At 43.1% G+C, this 17,958-nt stretch overlaps 1 protein-coding gene across 1 annotated transcript; it reads left to right on the forward strand.

Moving 5' to 3' along the window:
* Positions 1-562: 562 nt before the first annotated feature.
* Positions 563-16,686, forward strand: pom121 (POM121 transmembrane nucleoporin). Its single transcript, XM_050041442.1, has 13 exons — positions 563-1,154; positions 3,872-4,081; positions 4,335-4,484; positions 6,011-6,091; positions 6,228-6,399; positions 6,489-6,577; positions 6,661-6,740; positions 8,623-8,744; positions 8,868-8,967; positions 9,338-9,613; positions 10,308-12,083; positions 12,861-12,959; positions 15,118-16,686. The coding sequence occupies exons 1-13, from the start codon at positions 583-585 to the stop codon at positions 15,216-15,218; spliced, it is 3,828 nt and encodes a 1,275-aa protein (XP_049897399.1). The 5' UTR covers positions 563-582; the 3' UTR covers positions 15,219-16,686.
* The last annotated feature ends 1,272 nt before the right edge of the window (positions 16,687-17,958 follow it).

Consider the following 17,958-nt stretch of genomic DNA (forward strand, 5'->3'; position numbering starts at 1 on the left):
CAACCTGAATGCTATAACGGACAATAGCAGACACCCTCTCCACAGCCTCCTGGAGCGACAGAGGAGCAGCTGCAGTAGTCGCCTCATCTCACTGCATTGCAGAACAGAGTGTTTCAGGAGCTCCTTCGTCCCCACGACAATAAGACTGTTTAACTCCTCCTGAATCTAGTCATACACACACACTTACACACATCACATAAGCCTAAACTGCCTCAACTGGCAGGACCACACAATATTCACTTTGCACTAAATATGCTCACTTTAATCCACTGCTCACTTTTTATCCACTGCTCATTATTATTATTATTATTTATTGCTGTTTCTTGTATTTTTTGTACTTTTTTTGCATGCCTAGTTTTTTTTAAAATTTTTTTAAGTTTTTTAAATACTGAAATCTTTAATCTGACTCTTTCCCCTTGACTGCTGTAACACTGGAATTTCTCAGTTGTGGGATCAATAAAGTTGTATCTTATCTTATCATATGACTCCAGCCCGGTAGGTGGCGCTGATGCAGTGAACCGTCGAACGCCCTAAAATCCAGAGAAGAAGAAGTAGCGTCAGAAGAGAGCAGCATGATGGGATATGAGAGTCCTCCGGCGGCGCGCTGCCGCCATGTCACCTAGAGAGAAACACTTAGCGATTCTCTCTGCTTTAGGCCTAGTTAGTCTCGCTCTTTATTATATTCCTACGTTTCTTTACGCGACTTTAATTCTTGCAGTGTGTTGTATTGTGTGTTACTATCACAGCGGAGAACCGCTTCCCGCCAGGTTAGGCCTCAATCCGCGGGCTGGGCTGAACGTCCCTGCCGTGCTCCGGCGCTGGTTGTGGGGCTGGGGGGTGACCGGCGTGTCGGCAGCCGCACGGGGGAGAACGAAGAGCGGCAGAAACAAAACCGAGCTCCGGGACTCTGAGGGACACTTAAGAGAAAGACTCGTTGAACCTGGGATTTACCGGAGAGAAACCTTGACAAGTGACTCGTTTCTTTTCAGCCCCCGGGATTTCCTCATGGGGAGTTACATCGGGAAGCCCGAGAGTCCAACCGCCGACCCCGGGAGGCCAAGAGCGGGCAGAAACCCCCGAGAACAACTGCGTGAGAAACTGTCCAGACCCAACCATGCTGTCTGTACCCCAAACAGGAGGCTGTCATTTGCTGGGTACGTTCATAACCAAACCACGCTATATCAACGTCTGTCAGGAGGCGGAGAAGATAAAGGTTCAATTTCTTGGCGGGTTTTAACGTTAATTATTAACTCTTAAGCCGTTGGAAGCGTCTTTAACGGCACACTGACATAAGTAAAACTATATATAGCACCTGCCTCCTGATGGATGTTCAATACAGACACAAACGTGTAGAAATAGTGACGTTTATACTGTCAGTTCGTGACCATTGAAATGAGTTAAGACTTGGCTTCTAGTTGGTATGAAACACTCAATAATTGTTAAACACGATCACGTTTTGTCTGCCTTTATTGACAACATGGTGATGTATTTTAAAAATAAGAATACAGCATGACACATTTACAGGGAAAGACCATGGACGTATTTTCATCTATCCATCCATCTTGCTGGTATTTAGTAAGGAAACTATAACACTAACTTTTGAGAACTGGGACAATTCATGTCCTACAAAAAAAACAAAACGTGAAATTATAACTTATCGACACTCTAATGCTATTTTTGGGGTGAAATATTATTTTAAATGCTTTATTTATGTGAAAAAAAACTCAGTGTATAAAATTTTGTTTTGCTTTCATTTTTTAAAACTGCCAAACTTGCCCTGTGCCAGAAAACAGCCTTGTCCAGACAAGAATTCACTACTTCAAACTAGGGATATACGATAATATCGGCAAGTCATCTGTATCGGCCGATATCAGCTTTAAAAGGAACATGCTTTTTCTTATTTTGAACAATGAATGAATATTACATACGCTGAAAAGTATTGTGTTTTATGTCTCTTTCTGTTGGTGGGCCGTCACAATAAGAGTATGCATGCATAATATGATGATAATTCCACTACAGAAGAGACTTGATTATCACTAAAATCTGGTGGGGGAAAGGGTGGATACATTGGTGATTGGTAGAACGAATTGTTAAGAATTGGCATATCGGATATTGGCAAAAAAATCTAATATCTTGCATCCCTACTTAATACTATTAAAAACCTTCAGAATCTAAAACCAACAGTATGCACTGATAACATCAGTGTAAAAATGTGCTGCTATAATAAGTTATTTATTAATTATTGACCCTTTAAAAATGTGCCCCATTTTTTGTCAGTCCTGTCAGATTTCCACAAAAACATTATTTAATCAGACATAAAAGGGGTTAGCTATATCACAAGGACTCCTGTCTCACCTCCTGGTTTCCAAAAAGGGGTAAATGCTGCTGTTGCAGTTCTGGTGAGCTTTCTTTTGTTGATATATTCATTAAATAATATTTCTATCAGGTGTATGTCAACTGTAACAGGTCAACTCTGTACTACAGAGTTTGGCTTTAGACGGGCTACAGTGTAGCCTGTCTAAAGCCAAACTAAATAAAGAAAAATAAGTATTCTAATTAGCATTAAGTGAAGTCTGAACAACTTTGAACAGTAAAATGGCTACTCACTAAAACTGCTGTGAAATTAAAAAATATATAGCTTTTTGTCAACTCCATCAGATCATACCTTTGACATCCATCATCTATGCTATTCAGGAAGAAATGTTATCACTGGGATGTTGGACCATTAGAAGGTTTAATTGTCAAGACTGTGGTCTTTCAAAATATATTTTCTCAGCCTAATTGAAAAGCAAATATCAAAACCCCCTAAAAATAAGGTTTTGTCCCGGTTCTCAAGAATGGATAATAACATCTTTTATGGTTTCCTTGGTGTTTACATAGTCCCATCCTCTATCAAGACTGCAACAGATATTCAATGTCGAGCATGAAGAAATATAAAATAAGAGGAACTAAAACGAGGAAATGGAATCATATGAACAAAGAAACTGTCAGAAAGTAGACAAGGTAATAAAATATCAATTACTGAAAAAGAAATCCATAATAATCCATAAATCTATATCATGTTTAACATTAGACAGTGATATATCTCCTGTTTCCAACTGCCAGCAAGACCCACTGAATTTGTTCTTTTTGATCAAAAGTTGCCATTGTAAGTGTGCCTAGTCTGCCAACTAGTCAGTGTGGTACTTATCCTTTAGTCAAGTCCTGTGGCTTTGTCGTATAACAGTCCTCTAGGCTGCTGTTGGTCAAGAAAAAAGCCACAGAGTCACATAAACATGCACAACCAACAATTTCAACGTATTGTAAGAATGCCCTCTCTGTGTTTCTCTGTTTTTGGTCCTCCAGCATTCCCCTCTCAAACCCTCTGTGGAAGTCTATCCAGCAGCAGATTGTAGTTTCAAAGGAACTTCATGTGGTCTCAAAGATGTCGACTGTCTGCCCAAAGTGATAAAATGTTTACCCAGGGCAAAACCAGCGTTTGAGTCCAACATTTCCGTAGGTTATGCTGGCCTGGCATAGAGCGTGTAGTGAAGAAGAGCAGAGTGGACAGTGCTGTGTGTGGAAATGTTGAGTTTAAATGCTGTTTTCAGCCAAGCCAAACATTTTTATCATTCCTGGCAGACAGTAGGCATCTGTGGAATCACAGAAATATCTTTGAAGATGCAACCAGCTGCTGGATAACAGGTAAAACAAATCAAGCCTGGACTTTACCTCAAAGGGTTGTACAGAGAAGGCTTTGTGACTTAATCACAAATGAGGCTCTGAATGAGTTAGATTAGTGTTGTATAAAAAATGAATACACCTTTGTTGTGTATTTGGTATTGGATGCAGGTTACATGTCTTGCATCATGTTTTTGTCCCCCCCCCCCAGGGAGCCGCTCGGCACAGTGGGCAGGTTCACCATCACTCCTCAGCGTCACTACCCCCTGCAGCAGCCGGGTTTCTCATCAGTGGGAGTCCTCCCTCCTGTCAAGTGGGATGGCTTCAGGAAGAAAAATATCCTCAGCCCTCGTAACTCACCGGCTGTCCTCAGCCCCGTCACTGTGAAGATTGCCAGGCCCGACCACCACAGCTCCGCCAGGTCTCTACATTCATTCTCAGTCTGCCATCATACCAGTGTGTTTGTGATTGTGCTCACTATCTAGAAGTAAACTAATGTATTTACGTTATTATATACCATTTTCACAGTGTGCTGTTGTGTTTCAGATTTTAGGACATGTTATTGGTTTCCATATCATGTCTGAAAGCTGCTATTTTATATGTTAAGACACGTAACACCTAGCTTTGCTAGCTTTGACTGCTGACACTTACCATAACTTCCTTGTTGCTTTTAGTTTCGACCATCTGAGTTGTGCGGGGCTCTCCAGAGCCCCCGTGGACCCCTGCTCCAGAGAGAGTGTCCTCAAGGTGTTGAAGGAAAGCCGCAAGAGAGAGGTGGAGGATGAGGACAGGAGCTTCACAACTGAGCAGAAAAGCAAAAGAAGGTACAAGAGAAGACTCTGTTGCTCACATGCTCCTCCACTGGCATTGATTACCTTCTTACCGTATGATGAACGTTAGCCTCGGTACCAAGAATATGACAAGAAGAACCACAGTAATGATCTAAGCAGGGCACACTGTTACTCACTTTCCAATCAAACTTCCTGCATGGATGAATGAATATCCAGCAAAAAGCTTTACATACAGCATGCTGGCTCATTCTGTAAATGTTGCCGTCATGTCTGAATGAAGCTGTAGCATACATTAATATCCCTCTCTACACAGAGATGGCGCTATAGAGCTGCTACGAAGTCATTTCTTTACGCCTCCTTCGCAGTTTTACACAGAATCAAACAACAGCAGTAACATATTGCTCTAGTGTGTGATTTTAAGCAGCATGCTGGCTTCGCGGAATTAAATGAGGCATGGCGGTGTGACATGTAACCCAACAGTGTCGGCCTCTAGTGTGACACATAACATGTGTCGACAGCTCTTTATAAACTATAACGATAGCATAACATGGTAATAACAGTTGTCTCTGTTATATAGCAGCTGATCATGTCCTTTTCTCAGAGGGCAAGGAGCTCCCGGACCTCATTGTTTTTCCAATTTGTGGACATTTTCAGCTGCTGTTCGACTTTGAGTTAGCTGCTAATGGCTATCAGCTACTTTTTAAATCCACTGTGGTGGGTCGCACACATAACACACCGTCAAAACACTGCACCCGTGCCGTCTATGGTACCATCCTGTCGGCTGTACCCTTCACACAGAGGTCGTTTTTGAGTTGTTACTACCTCTGATGCCGGCTTTAAGGTGAGACAACTTTGTCCCCTCATTCCACGAGTGTACCGTTTGTACAAAACAACGTGGCGGCATAATAGCGAAATATTCCCGCCTTGAACAGGCAGTGTAAAAGGGGCCAATGTGACAGAATTTAGATTGTCTAAACGACCATCATTTTAACAGCTGATGAACCCAGCTATGTTACACATTATGTGTCTGAAAAGGGCTTTAGGGTTTTTTTTGTCAGCTTTCCTGTTACAACTTAAATCAAGACATCTCAACATAATAATATTCAAGACCTGGTTCATACATCAGACCTTTACACCTGGCATTAAAATGCGTTTAGGGTGAATAGATTGTTATGGGATAGTACTTGACCACATGAAAACACAGGTGTAAATGCAGCCAAACTGCATTGAGGACAGATTGTGATCACCTGTCGGCAAAATGTAGATTAACCCAACTCTCTAATAAGCAATTAATCTGAAATAACAGCACCGTCTTCAAGAGATTACATATATATTGCTTAGCTTTATACGTAAAGATGATTTGTCCAAAATTCAGCCTTAAAATTCATTTAAAAATATCGTCAAAGATTCTTAAAAAGCGTTACGTTTAAGTGGCTGAAACCGGTCGACAGCCTGTCGTATCTAGATACAATCTGGATACAAGGCGCATTTTATTCAAGGTGTAAAGTTTCAGTCAGTCAGAGTGTACACATGTGTATAATCCATTTTTATTTCTCAAGGCGTAACGACAGCGGTGGAAGTGCACACTCTGCTTTTGAGCCTCTTTTGCCCAATGGAACACCATCACAGCTGGTCCCTAAGTGAGTTTAACTTTTCTTAAGTGGCATCATACTGTCTCATCTGGTTTTTGAGTTTTACTTACTGTGTATTTGATGCTTTGAAGGTTAGTGTGGCTGTCTAAATGTAGGTGGAAATACTTTTCTTTCCCTCCTCCAGGCCAGGAAGCCTGAAAAGAGGGATGGCGTCGCTGGCGGAGGAGTCCATCATGAAAAGGTCTCGTACCTCCTCCATCAGCTCTGGCAGTGGGGTCCATGCCCCGAGAGGAACCCCAGGCTCGTGGAGAAATCCTATCCGCAGCTCCTACAGCTCTACACTAGGCCTCAGCCAGGTAAAACCTACCCACTGCATTAAAGTGTTCTTGGCCCTGCAGAGAGAAAGTGGAGCTGTTAAGCTTTAACTCCATGTTTACCATCACAGTGGAAGAAGCGGTCAGCACCCAGCTCCCCTCTGTCCAGCCCTGGATCATCTCGCTCTCAGACTCCAGAAGGAGCCTCCAAAAGACCCAGGTACGTCTCAGTTGTTTTTGTGCTTTTTATCCACATTTATTTCTGATATTATCTCAGTTTGTAACTTGTGGTTTCATTACCAGAGAGGACGAGGGGCAGTCTCCCAGCTCAGCATCCTCAGCGAGGTCGGACCAGACAGCCTCTGACAAGGCACCTGTTACTTGTAAGTCTCATTTATCTCCAGTGGCTGTCCTCTTGTGTAGTAAACAAAGGACTTCCTCAGGCTTAGATGTGCAGCAGATTACGCACGGTTGTATAATACTGATAGAACATTTTAATGACTAGCTAAATTAAAAGCTGCATGATTCTGCTTTGCCCCAGAGGCAGTTACAGGTCACTTTAATGGAACTGAAGTCATTACGTATCCTACATAGTCAGTTATATATATCCCTTCTAAACCGAGGACCCATTTTTGTACCAAATTTTCCGATACGCGAGGTAACCTGTGTGAGACTCCTCCACTCTAAACCTGATTAAGTGCAGTGTCTCTGTGTTAAGCTGTTGACATAAGATGCAGGTCAGGCAGCGTGTTACATAAATGGGTCGTTGTGCGTGTAAACTGTTGGTCACACTTTGACTGCTGTGACCAAAAGCTACTGATGCACTGGTTCAACTAATAATAATTCAGATACTTAAACTTGGGGTGTACGTTTGGTCTCCTTTTTACAAATTTAAAATCTGTACAGTGTTGAATTCATTGGAATATATTAGGGTTGGTCCCAAATATTCCACTATTTGGATATTTGTTCATTGGGTAGGTTTTTATTTTCAAATCTTGGATTCAGATTTTTTTACATTTTTATTTATTTATTTATTTTGAGATATGACTACAAATACATTTCAGCGTTCCCTGTTCCAGCTTTCGATTTACTGGCCCATCTACGTCCCAACCCTCATTTATGGCCATGAGCTCTGGGTAGTGACCGAGAGAATGAGATCGCAGATACAAGCAGCTGAAATTAGTTTCCTCTGTGGGGTGGCTGGGCTCAGCCATAGAGATAGGGGGGAGGAGCTCAGATATCCAGAGGGAGCTCAGAGTTTGTTCAAAGGGAGCTGCTACCCTGCGTCGAAAGGGGTCAGTTTAGGTGGTTCGGGCGTCTGATCAGGATCCTCCTGGCTGGGTGCCTTCCGTTAGAGGTGTTCTGGACACATCCCACTGGTAGGAGGCCTCGGGACAGACCCTGAACACACTGGAGGGATTACATATCTCATCTGGCCTGGGAACACCTTGGGGTCCACCAGGAGAAGCTGGAAAGTGTTGCTAGGGAGAGGGACATTTGGGGTGCTTTGCTTGGCCTGCTGCCCCCACGACCTGGCCCCCGGATAAGCGGATGAAAATGGATGGATGGATGGCCTTGAACAGTCAGGGAATTAGTAAGAATCATTGGAAGTTTTGGAAGAGTCATGGAATTTTGTTGTGTTCAGTGTGTTTGTCACTGAACTTAGCAATACTGCTATCATTCATCAAAATTGCATTGACAAGACAACATTCATTTTCAGCATTTTTTTTTATTAGTTTGAAATATTTCATGAAGCAGCAGGAGCAGCCACAGTGAGCTGTTAGACGAAGAGCTGCAGGCGACACACCTCAGAATCAGAATCAGAAATACTTTATTTATTTATTTATACTTTATTTCTCCAACTTCTTAGCAATGAAACCAACTCCTTTTTCCCTGATAAACATTATCAGGTTCTCTATTAACATCGGGTTGCAATTAAAAAACGCCAATTTCGTGCCAGCGCTTTGACACAAAAATCTCCCCCAACATCTTGTCAGTCATCTCTACTTAATCTTGTGACAAGTGAAATCTGACTTCGGGCTGCTCCTCTGTGCTGCTGCTGATGTAGAGAGCAGACACATTCAGTTTCCATCCAACTAAATATTGATATTGAAAAAACGCCGAACGACGGTGGGGGCAGTGGAGCGTATCAGAAAAGTGCATCCCTGCATGAAACTGAGTTGGTTGTATAGAGGTAGACACACACTGTGTATTTCTTTTTCCGTTGGATTTAATTTTGTTGTCCATTATGTAATGATGTTGCAGCCAAACTGACTCCAGTCCCCAAGGTCCCAGTTCCTACCTCAACAGACTCTACTGGTAGTGGTGGAAAGAGAAAACGCAAGATCCAGCTGGTGTCCAGCCACCGGGACGATCACATCTCTCTGGTGAGGTGGTGGGGTGGGGCTACATTTTCAGACTTCACGCTTTCAGAAACCTTTGTTTATATGGTCATGTGTTACAGTGACCTCGCTTTCTCTACTTAACTCTTGGTGCTTGTTGATTTGCAGCCTCCGCCTCCAGAGCTGGGCTACACCATCACTGTGAAAGACCTGGATGAAGAGAAAAAGGCTGCCATCAGCAAGATCCAGAAGGTCCTGGAGACGCCCGGTGAGTGGAAGCATCCACAGGAAAACACCATTTAACTCTTCTTTAAATTCAACACTAATTGGTTCATGTTGCACTGTACAAACACTTGAAGAATGACAAGCTGGCCTTCATCGTTAATCTAACCTTGAAATAATATCCAGCTGCAGCCCACTGCAACTCAAGACTCAAAAGTCCAATTCCTTGAGTATTGCAGCTGTACAATAATTTTAATCATCCAAATAGTGAAGCAGCTTTTCATCTCTGCTTCCTTGTTTCTGAGATGTTACAGTGATTTCTCTTTGAGGTTGTGTGTCAGGATCATTAGACTAGACCAGACTCGTGTGGCTGCCAGCCTGACCTCTGACCTTCCTGTCGATGTGTCCTTGTTTAGCTCCAGAGCCGGAGAAGTCTGTCTCTCCGCCAGCCACCACCTCCACCCAGCCTGCCTCCTCTGCCAGCTCTACCACCACCACCACCCTGAGCAGCCTACTGGCCGCTCCTCTGCCCACAGCCTCCTCCAGCCCTGCCATCCCAGTCATCAACCTGGACCCCAGCCCCGGCAGCAGCGTCAGCACAGCACCTGCAGCCTACAACCCACTGCTGGAGGCTCTGAAAGTGAAGATCAGCTCTCCTAATAGCTCCACAGCTGCTGTCAACACAAGTGCAGGTACGATCACTGAACTGAGGATGTTCTCAGGGAAGTTTTGAATTCATCTTTGCAATATAAACATAAATTTTGTTTTTTTCAAGTTTTAACTGTTATCACAACTAAATGTTATCACAACTAAAATGTTCATATCCATCAATATTGATAATTATCACGCTAAAAAAGTCGAATCATAACTTCTTTGCTGTTTAAAGGCTGATTTTTGCTCCGGAGTGAAAGTTGAAGAAACCACAAAGTTTATTTTGGTTTAAACTAATATTTATTGTCAGAACTTGACAAGATTTGCCAAATAGCAGAACATTTCACAAATCTGAGGAAGATTCAGAACAATTGTCATCAAAATAATTTCAATAAATAACACAATAATCACTATAACTCGCAGCATTCACAGACAAACACTTGTCTTTATCTGGACACATTTTCTCCACAAGTACAACATGCTAGCATTATTAGCACAAGCCTATGGCATTTTACATTGTATAAATTAGCCTAGCAACAAATGGAGATTTCCTCTGCTCATATAAAGCCAGGATAAATCCCAATCCCCTAAGGACAACACAACACAAGACTTAAAATGCTATATTGTGCAGAGGCTTTGTCTTCACAATTTGTTATCTGTGGAATATAAGTAAATATGATAGATGTATCATGACATGTATTTATCATCCAGATCTTATTTGTTTTGTGTCTGTAGTGTCTGCATCGACCACACCGGTTCAACCCAGTGGCTTAACCCTGAATGTTTCAACCCCAGTGGTTCCACCACAGCTCCCTCCTGCCTCCCAGTCTCAGTCCTCCTCTGCTGGTGTGGAGCAGCCTTCTGCCTTCACTCAGGTGCTGAGTCAGGTGTCCAAGGCTTCCAGCAACCCTCTGCCTACAGCAGGACCAACCCTGTTTGGATTGACCAGTCAGATCAGCACCCCCACTGCTTCTTCAGCCTCTAACCCGGTCACTACTGCTGCGACTGCCCCGGCCCGCAGCTCAGAGTCGGTCAGTAACGCCAACCCTCTGCTGGCTTCAGGGTTCAAGCCCATTTTTTCCGTCACCACCACCTCATCGGCTACATCAGCATCAGATAGCAAACCTCCTGTCCAAAATTTCAAGCCCATCTTTGGAGCTGCCACTGCAACTGCTGGCTTTGGACAGCCTCCGCCCTACACGGCTGCCAACCCCGACTCTGCAGTTTCCTCAAGTACTACATCTTCAATGTTTGGTGCATCAGCAAGCAGCACCACCGTTACCCCATCTGTTTTTCCTGGCATGACCACCACTGGTACAGCCTCCACCGGCTCCATCACAGCCACACAGTCTGCAGCTGAGCCAGCCGTCAAATCCCTCTTTGGAAACTGGTCAGCACCATCCACAACAAGTACCAGCTCAGCCACAGCGCAGGCCCCAAGTACAGGGAGCACATTTCAGTTTGGAACTGCTACCACCACTACTGCAGCTGCCCCCGCTGCTGCAACCACAACCTCCAGCAACAGCAACTTCACGTTTGGTGCCGCACAGTCAGACCCTCAAGCAGCCAACCAGAAGGTATTTGCCTTTGGTCAGGCAGCACCCAGCCAGAACACAACCACTGCTTCATTCGGAGGCTTTGCCATGGCCAACACAGCCTCCACCGCTGCTGCCGCCACCACCCAGTCCACCTTCACCTTTGGAAAGTCGTCATTTCAAGCACCAGTGGCACAGTCAACCTTTGGCTCCTCTTCGGCACCGGCAGCACAGACCACCTTTGGCTCCTCAGCGGCACCGGCGACGCAGCCAACATTTGGCTCCTCTTCGGCACCGGCAGCACAGACAACCTTTGGCTCCTCAGCGGCACCGGCAGCACAGACGACCTTTGGCTCCTCAGCGGCACCGGCAGCACAGACGACCTTCGGCTCCTCAGCGGCACCGGCAGCACAGACGACCTTTGGCTCCTCAGTGGCACCGGCAGTACAGACAACCTTTGGTTCCTCAGTGGCACCGGCAACACAGCCGACGTTTGGCTCCTCTTCGGCAACAGCGGCAACGGCGACCTTTGGAGCCTCAGCAGCACCACCAAAACCATTCACCTTTGGAAGCAGCGGGGGAGCATCATCTACACCTGCCTCTAACACTGCCCCAACCCCTTTCGCCTTTGGTTCAGCTGCTGTCACCACAGCAACCACTTTTGGGACCCCAGCTAAACCGGCATTTGGAGCCAGCTCCACTGGTTTTGCTTTTGGTGGCACCACCGCTCCCTCAGCTGCACCACCAACCTTTGGTGCAGCAACCCAGACTCAGAGCTCCTCCTCAGCCACCTTCACATTTGGCGGTGCTGCTCCTCAGCCAGCTCCTGCCGGCCCTTCTCAGTCAGCACCCGGTGGATTTAACTTTGGTGCTGGTATGCCATGCCCCCAGTTTGGAACACCAGTCTCCAATAATCCTACACCACAGATGGGAAGCTTCAACTTTGGGGCTGCTGCTACTGACAAACCAGCTTTCGGTAAGGAATAAAGACGGATTTATTTTGCTTTGTTATGTTGTAACCCAAGCTACGGTGGGATTTCTGAAAGAGTCACAAGTATTGTATTGGCTTTAACAGTTATTCAGACTTGATAGAGGATGACATTTTTAGACAACATCAAAAATCCCTGTTTACAAAAAGCCTGCGTGCTCTGGTCAATTGCTCTCTGGTTTTCAGACATACTATTTTATTGTTTAACCATGGTTGGGAATATTTCTCATGATCTTAATCCAGTTCTTTGTTTCACAGTTTGATTCACGATAAATTCTGGAGTCAATAGAAAGAAAAGATGGCACTATTTTTAAGCTCCTACTTCAGTAGGCTTTGTCAAATCATTCACTCGTGATTTTAGTCCATTTGATTGCGTAATAGAGCATAACTGGCAGATGAGCGACCTGCTCTTGATATAGGTAAAAAAAAATCAGACAGATACATGAGAGTACCGAGCCTTTTATTTGGAAACATGTTCAACTCTTTTGACTGAATGAGAATCATGAAACGATATGAATGAGAAATCTCTGAGTAATACTTCCTCATTTAAAACTACAAACTCTTAATTCAAAAATTTTGAAAAAAGGAGATGGGGAAATTGACACCCCTCCTCATCTAAACCTCTGTATCGACACAAGTATGCTTTGCCGGTCTCTGTGGCTTGTTTTATAGTACTCTACATGGGTTTCTTTCCCAGTAAAGCTCAGTGGTTTAGCCCCAGTCGGTTGTTCAGTTTAATCGAGTTGTGTGCTTCTTTCTCTGCAGGGACGTCGACCCCATCCTTCGGCCAGGGGGCTGCTGCAGGTCCAAATCCCTTTGGAAGTCCTGCAACTCCAGTCCAAGGCTTCAACTCTGTTCCCTTTGGTGGGTCATTATGCTGTTTTTAAAAGGCGATGATGAGTAGTAGCAGTTAGATGAAGAGCTGCAGACTCCCAATGACTCACTTAAGATGTCTTTGGCTGTATGATTTCTTAAATTGCAAAAACACCCTGTGTTTTTTCACTGGTAACGTTCTGCCGCTAGTAGGCTTGTGCCGATTTCCGTTTTAACCGGTTCGGTCCGGTATAAGAGCTCCACCCGGTTTAATTCACGTCAACCAGATAAACTGGAGGAGGAAAAAAAAAAAAGCTTTTCACATCAGCGGCGTGTCAAGGGACTATATTCAACTTATCTTGCATTATGACAACTTAATAAGGTTTATGTTTGTTTATAAATGAAGTGGAGGAGCCTACAAGTGTTTTGTTTAGTTTGTCTCAGAGGGACTCCTGACTCCGCTCAGCTCAGCTGTCTGCTGCTGCTGCGAGAGATCAAATTTCATTGGGGGCGGGGAAAAGTGCGAGGGAGTCAGCAGTCATTCAGTTTGTTGCCCTAGTAACCCGTTTCCACTGAAGAAGTTCCTGGTACTATTTGGGGGGCTGGAACTACTACAGGAACGTCCACTCGCTCGGCCCTCTCAACCGCCATGTCTCCACTGAGAGAGCGGAGTCGGAGGAAGGTTCCTTGGTGTCCTTCTGCATCTTCTTCTTGTGTAACCTTGTGTGTATTTGCGGTTTATACAGCATTACCGCCACCTAGTGGATTGGAAGCGCATTACACCTATAATGGGCTTTTATTGGGAAATATAGCTCAAATGCGACCCCCCAGTGGCAAAATTAGGTATATAATTCGATATATCGGTTCGATTAGATATTTGGCTTTAAATCAAACTGGTTGGAAAATTTTCAAACCGGCACAAGCCTAGCCGCTAACCTAAAAGTAGTTACGGGATGGGACTTGAGGTGTACGAGTACGAGAACTGCAAGGAGAGGGAATGAGACAGTTTCAAGATTAGGCGAAAGATGTGACCAGATAATCATAATTTATAGAAATACAACACAGTGAGGATACAGACATTTCATACACCAGACACATATAATGTGGACCTGGCAGATGCACATTTAACCTGTGTTGGATCTGTTTAAATGAGTCAACTGTCACTCTTGTAGAGTCTGCATCATCCACTTGCATGAATGCAACCACGAAAAATGTTGCATGCTCAGTGAAAATGGTTGCATTTTGGTCAAAGTTTAGAGCCCAGGGATGAGTGTTTTGAGCTGTTGCTGCTACATGTTATCGTAACGTTTGTTGCTGTGATGTTGAACCCTCATAAAGTGTTTGATCCATAACCTTGAATGATTATAATTACTAGTCAAAGAGCCTTCAGTTTGAACCCCATGTTGAGTCAAAGCATTGCATGTTTTTGCATCATTGTTGGCAGAGCTGATTTTAAAATGACGTAACCGCACAGCTAACTGCAACAGAGAGGAAGAGAAGTGATCTGTAGATGAGAGAAAAGTAGAGAAGCTGTTACTTTGAAAGTTTGGGTGCAGCCCCGCTTAAAGGTCTCAACTAAAACATATTTTTGTGAAAATTAAGGCTGTTAAGCGATTAAAAAAAATACATGCTCTGTGAATAATTAATTAGAATTAATCGCATATGTTAATTTTTGCTGCTCAAGTATTTAAACATTTCAATTCAAATTAATTTTTGCTGATTTGTGTCGTAGTGAAGCTGCTGGATTTTGGACACAGTTGTCCCCCTGTCCTCTACCACCCAAATTGGTCTGCTAGTGCTAGCATCAGAGGCTGTGCCAGCTCAGACCACCGGGTTCACTGCTAAATGTTTTTTGTTGAGGTGATATTTCAGGCTTCAAGTTCTCTGATGGTACGAAAATTCTTTACTGCTGAAACTGCAAAGAACACTGCTCCTGTCAACAGTTCCATCTGGGTGATGTAAATGTTCTATTCATGGGGCCGAGCAGCGTTGTCTCGTCTGCCTAGATCATGTGACAAAGCCACTGTGGCCTTCAGTGACACACTGGGTCAAAGGGCACCACGGAGGCGTTATTTTTTTTAGCACATTATTTTTTTCTGTGAATAATTAATTGAAATTAGTGCATTATTTTGACAGCCCTAGTGAAAATGTTAGAAGTAAAGAAAAAAGTCAACGCTTAGAAAATGACACTGTGTGTTTTCATCATTAGGGTCTCCAGCGACTCCCTCCTTCTCAATCGGAGCTGGATCGAAGCCAACTGGAGCACGCCAGAGGCTGCAGGCGCGGAGGCAACACAACAGGAAGAAGTAACCTGCTACATGTGTCCAGCACTGCTTTCAGAGGACTTCAGCTGTTGCTGCTGTTGCTGCTATGGTTAATCTGGCTAACATCGCTCCATTCCAAGACCAACACCCCCCCAAACCAGGCCGCCACCATGCCCTCTGCTTCCTTCCCCTCCTCCAGTGGGTTGTGCTGGCCCGAAACATTGTGCTTGCAGAGGAGTTCGAAAGAGCACACCAGCTTGCTGAGTTAGCGCTGCCTGGATGACTACATGACCCAGTGAGGGAATGTAGCAGTGAGGAGACAGAATCCATAATGATGTACTATACTTGAGGAGAGAAGACGAGTGATAGTTTGATTCTGAACAAAAGCATATCCAAAGTTCTCTTTTCCTTTACAGTCTGTGGACACTCCCATTGGTTCGTCTTAAGGAGAAAGTCGAGTCCGGCAGAGACATGGAGCCTCGGCTCAAACATTTATTTTTTTACGTGAAGCGCTAACTGGTTTGTATGTTACAGAATATTTGAGTACATTATCTGAACGAGTCTGAATAGGGTGACATGCACAGTTGATTCAGATAAGGTACACAACACTGCAGTGTAAATGTAAAGTTATGAGATGTTTGCATTTTAAATTATTTTTTTAATTGGCTCTCTGACCCTGTAAATGAATGATGTGTTTCTGCACTTAAAGGGCGACTTAGTAAATGTCTTAATGTAGTTAGTGCAGACCCTCGTGTTCTTGTTTCATACTCTTTGTCATTGCAAGCATTCCCAGAGTCCTCCTGTGGACGGCCTTTTGTTTTTTTGTTTCTTTTTGTTATTCACAGTGATTGCCAACACTGATGTAATTAGCAGGTCAGCATGTGATTAGGATGACTCCTCTTAACCTGTGCTGACAAAACCAAAGCCAATTCTTCAACTTCATGCCTGTGAAAAGAATCTGTGATCTTTATCTTTAAATCCTGAGATGTGTTTGTTTGTGCCAGACTACCTCTCTTTACTCCAGGCACTGAATCCATGTTACTTCACTGAACAAATAAATCTGACAGGATCAACTAGATCAATTTAGATTTTACCTTCAACTACTGTTAAGACAGATGTACCTTTAATAAATTCATTAAGTTTTTAAACATCTGCACACCAACACATCATCCCCACTACTGGAATATCTCTAGATTACACCACATTAACACAACATCAGATTTACTAAAATTACGATCCCTTATCTTGGTTGTTAGAGAAGTTGTCTCTATGATGCAGGGATCTCTGTCGTCTCTCATGTCTCTTACTCAGACCAAGAGTTGAAGAATTTTGTCAAACAAACATGACAGTAAACCTGATGTCGGCATTTTATCAAAAGGATTTGTGTTCTCAGTCATAACCACCTCTTCTTGTGAAAAGTGAGCAGTATCTGATGCAATTTTTTTTTTTTTTGATGGTTAATTTTGGATTAATAAAAACTTAATTTTGGACATGGATGTTCCAACAAGAACACATTTTAACCCTTCAACGTCCCATTCTTGTACTTTTCTCCTGTGAAAACATGTGACCAGGGCATTGATGTGACTGTTATCAGGGTGTCTGCAGGTCCTTAAAAACTCTGAAAATGTCTTGATTCAATCTTAAAATCATTAGGCCTTAAAAGTCATTAAATAGTCTTAAATTTGAGTTTGTGACACCTTAATTACTCAAAACATTTATTCTAATTTAAAGGCATACTATGCAGGATGCAAAAACAATGTAGAGATTCGAACAGAAGTCGTCTCTCTCAGTAATCATGTATGACCCCCTGTGTGTGTGGCAGTGTATTTATCTATGGAGACTCTGCCCTCTCCCTGGATCTTTTTTTTTTTCTTCTTACGTTCTGTGTTTGGGATGTTTATGAGTTTTTTTTTCTTCTTACGTTCTGTGTTTGGGATGTTTATGAGGATGGGGCTTTATAAAAACGTTATGCTCAGGTGTCAGACCGTAAGCAGCAGGCATGNAGAGATTCGAACAGAAGTCGTCTCTCTCAGTAATCATGTATGACCCCCTGTGTGTGTGGCAGTGTATTTATCTATGGAGACTCTGCCCTCTCCCTGGATCTTTTTTTTTTCTTCTTACGTTCTGTGTTTGGGATGTTTTTTTTTTTTCTTCTTACGTTCTGTGTTTGGGATGTTTATGAGGATGGGGCTTTATAAAAACGTTACGCTCAGGTGCCAGACCGTAAGCAGCAGGCATGCGAGAGACGCAATGCTGAAAAATGTCAACAAAAGGTCCGAAAAATATTTTTTAGATGTTCGAAAAAATATTGATAAAATGTCCCCCCCAAAAAAGTTAATAAATGCCTGGAAAAATGTTGATAAAATGTCAGAAAATATTACTAAATATACTAAATATTAATTTAATATAAATATCTGAAAAAAATATTATTCAAATGTACAAAAAAATGTCTGTGAGGTGAAAATGCTCAATGGGGGTGCCTTCTTTGATTTCACCCACAATCCTGCATATTATATCTTAAATTTACCCTCCTTTTAATTAATTTTTGTCAAAATTAGTCAAGTTCTGCCACGTGAAAATCTCTAACATCATGTTAGCAAACCTGAAACTGTCCTTTTGCGTTTTTCTTTAGGTAGCAAAATGTAGATGAACTTAACTCACTCTAATAACCATACTCCTACATAAAAGGTACCTGTGCATGGGATCACATATAGTGACCTTCGATGCTTGAATAAGAAAAAGATAAATGTAAAAAAAAAATGTTTTAAACTTATTTTGAATTAAGT

This window comes from Epinephelus moara, chromosome 3, assembly GCF_006386435.1.
Source record: "Epinephelus moara isolate mb chromosome 3, YSFRI_EMoa_1.0, whole genome shotgun sequence".
NCBI classification, from domain to species: Eukaryota; Metazoa; Chordata; class Actinopteri; order Perciformes; family Serranidae; genus Epinephelus; species Epinephelus moara.

Coding starts and splice junctions, on each gene's coding strand:
- pom121 (XM_050041442.1), top strand. CDS start 583: ATGAGAGTCCTCCGGCGGCGCGCTGCCGCCATGTCACCTAGAGAGAAA. Junction 1,155..3,871: donor AGGAGGCTGTCATTTGCTGG/GTACGTTCATAA, acceptor CCCCCCCCCCAG/GGAGCCGCTCGGCACAGTGG. Junction 6,092..6,227: donor CCATCACAGCTGGTCCCTAA/GTGAGTTTAACT, acceptor TCCCTCCTCCAG/GCCAGGAAGCCTGAAAAGAG.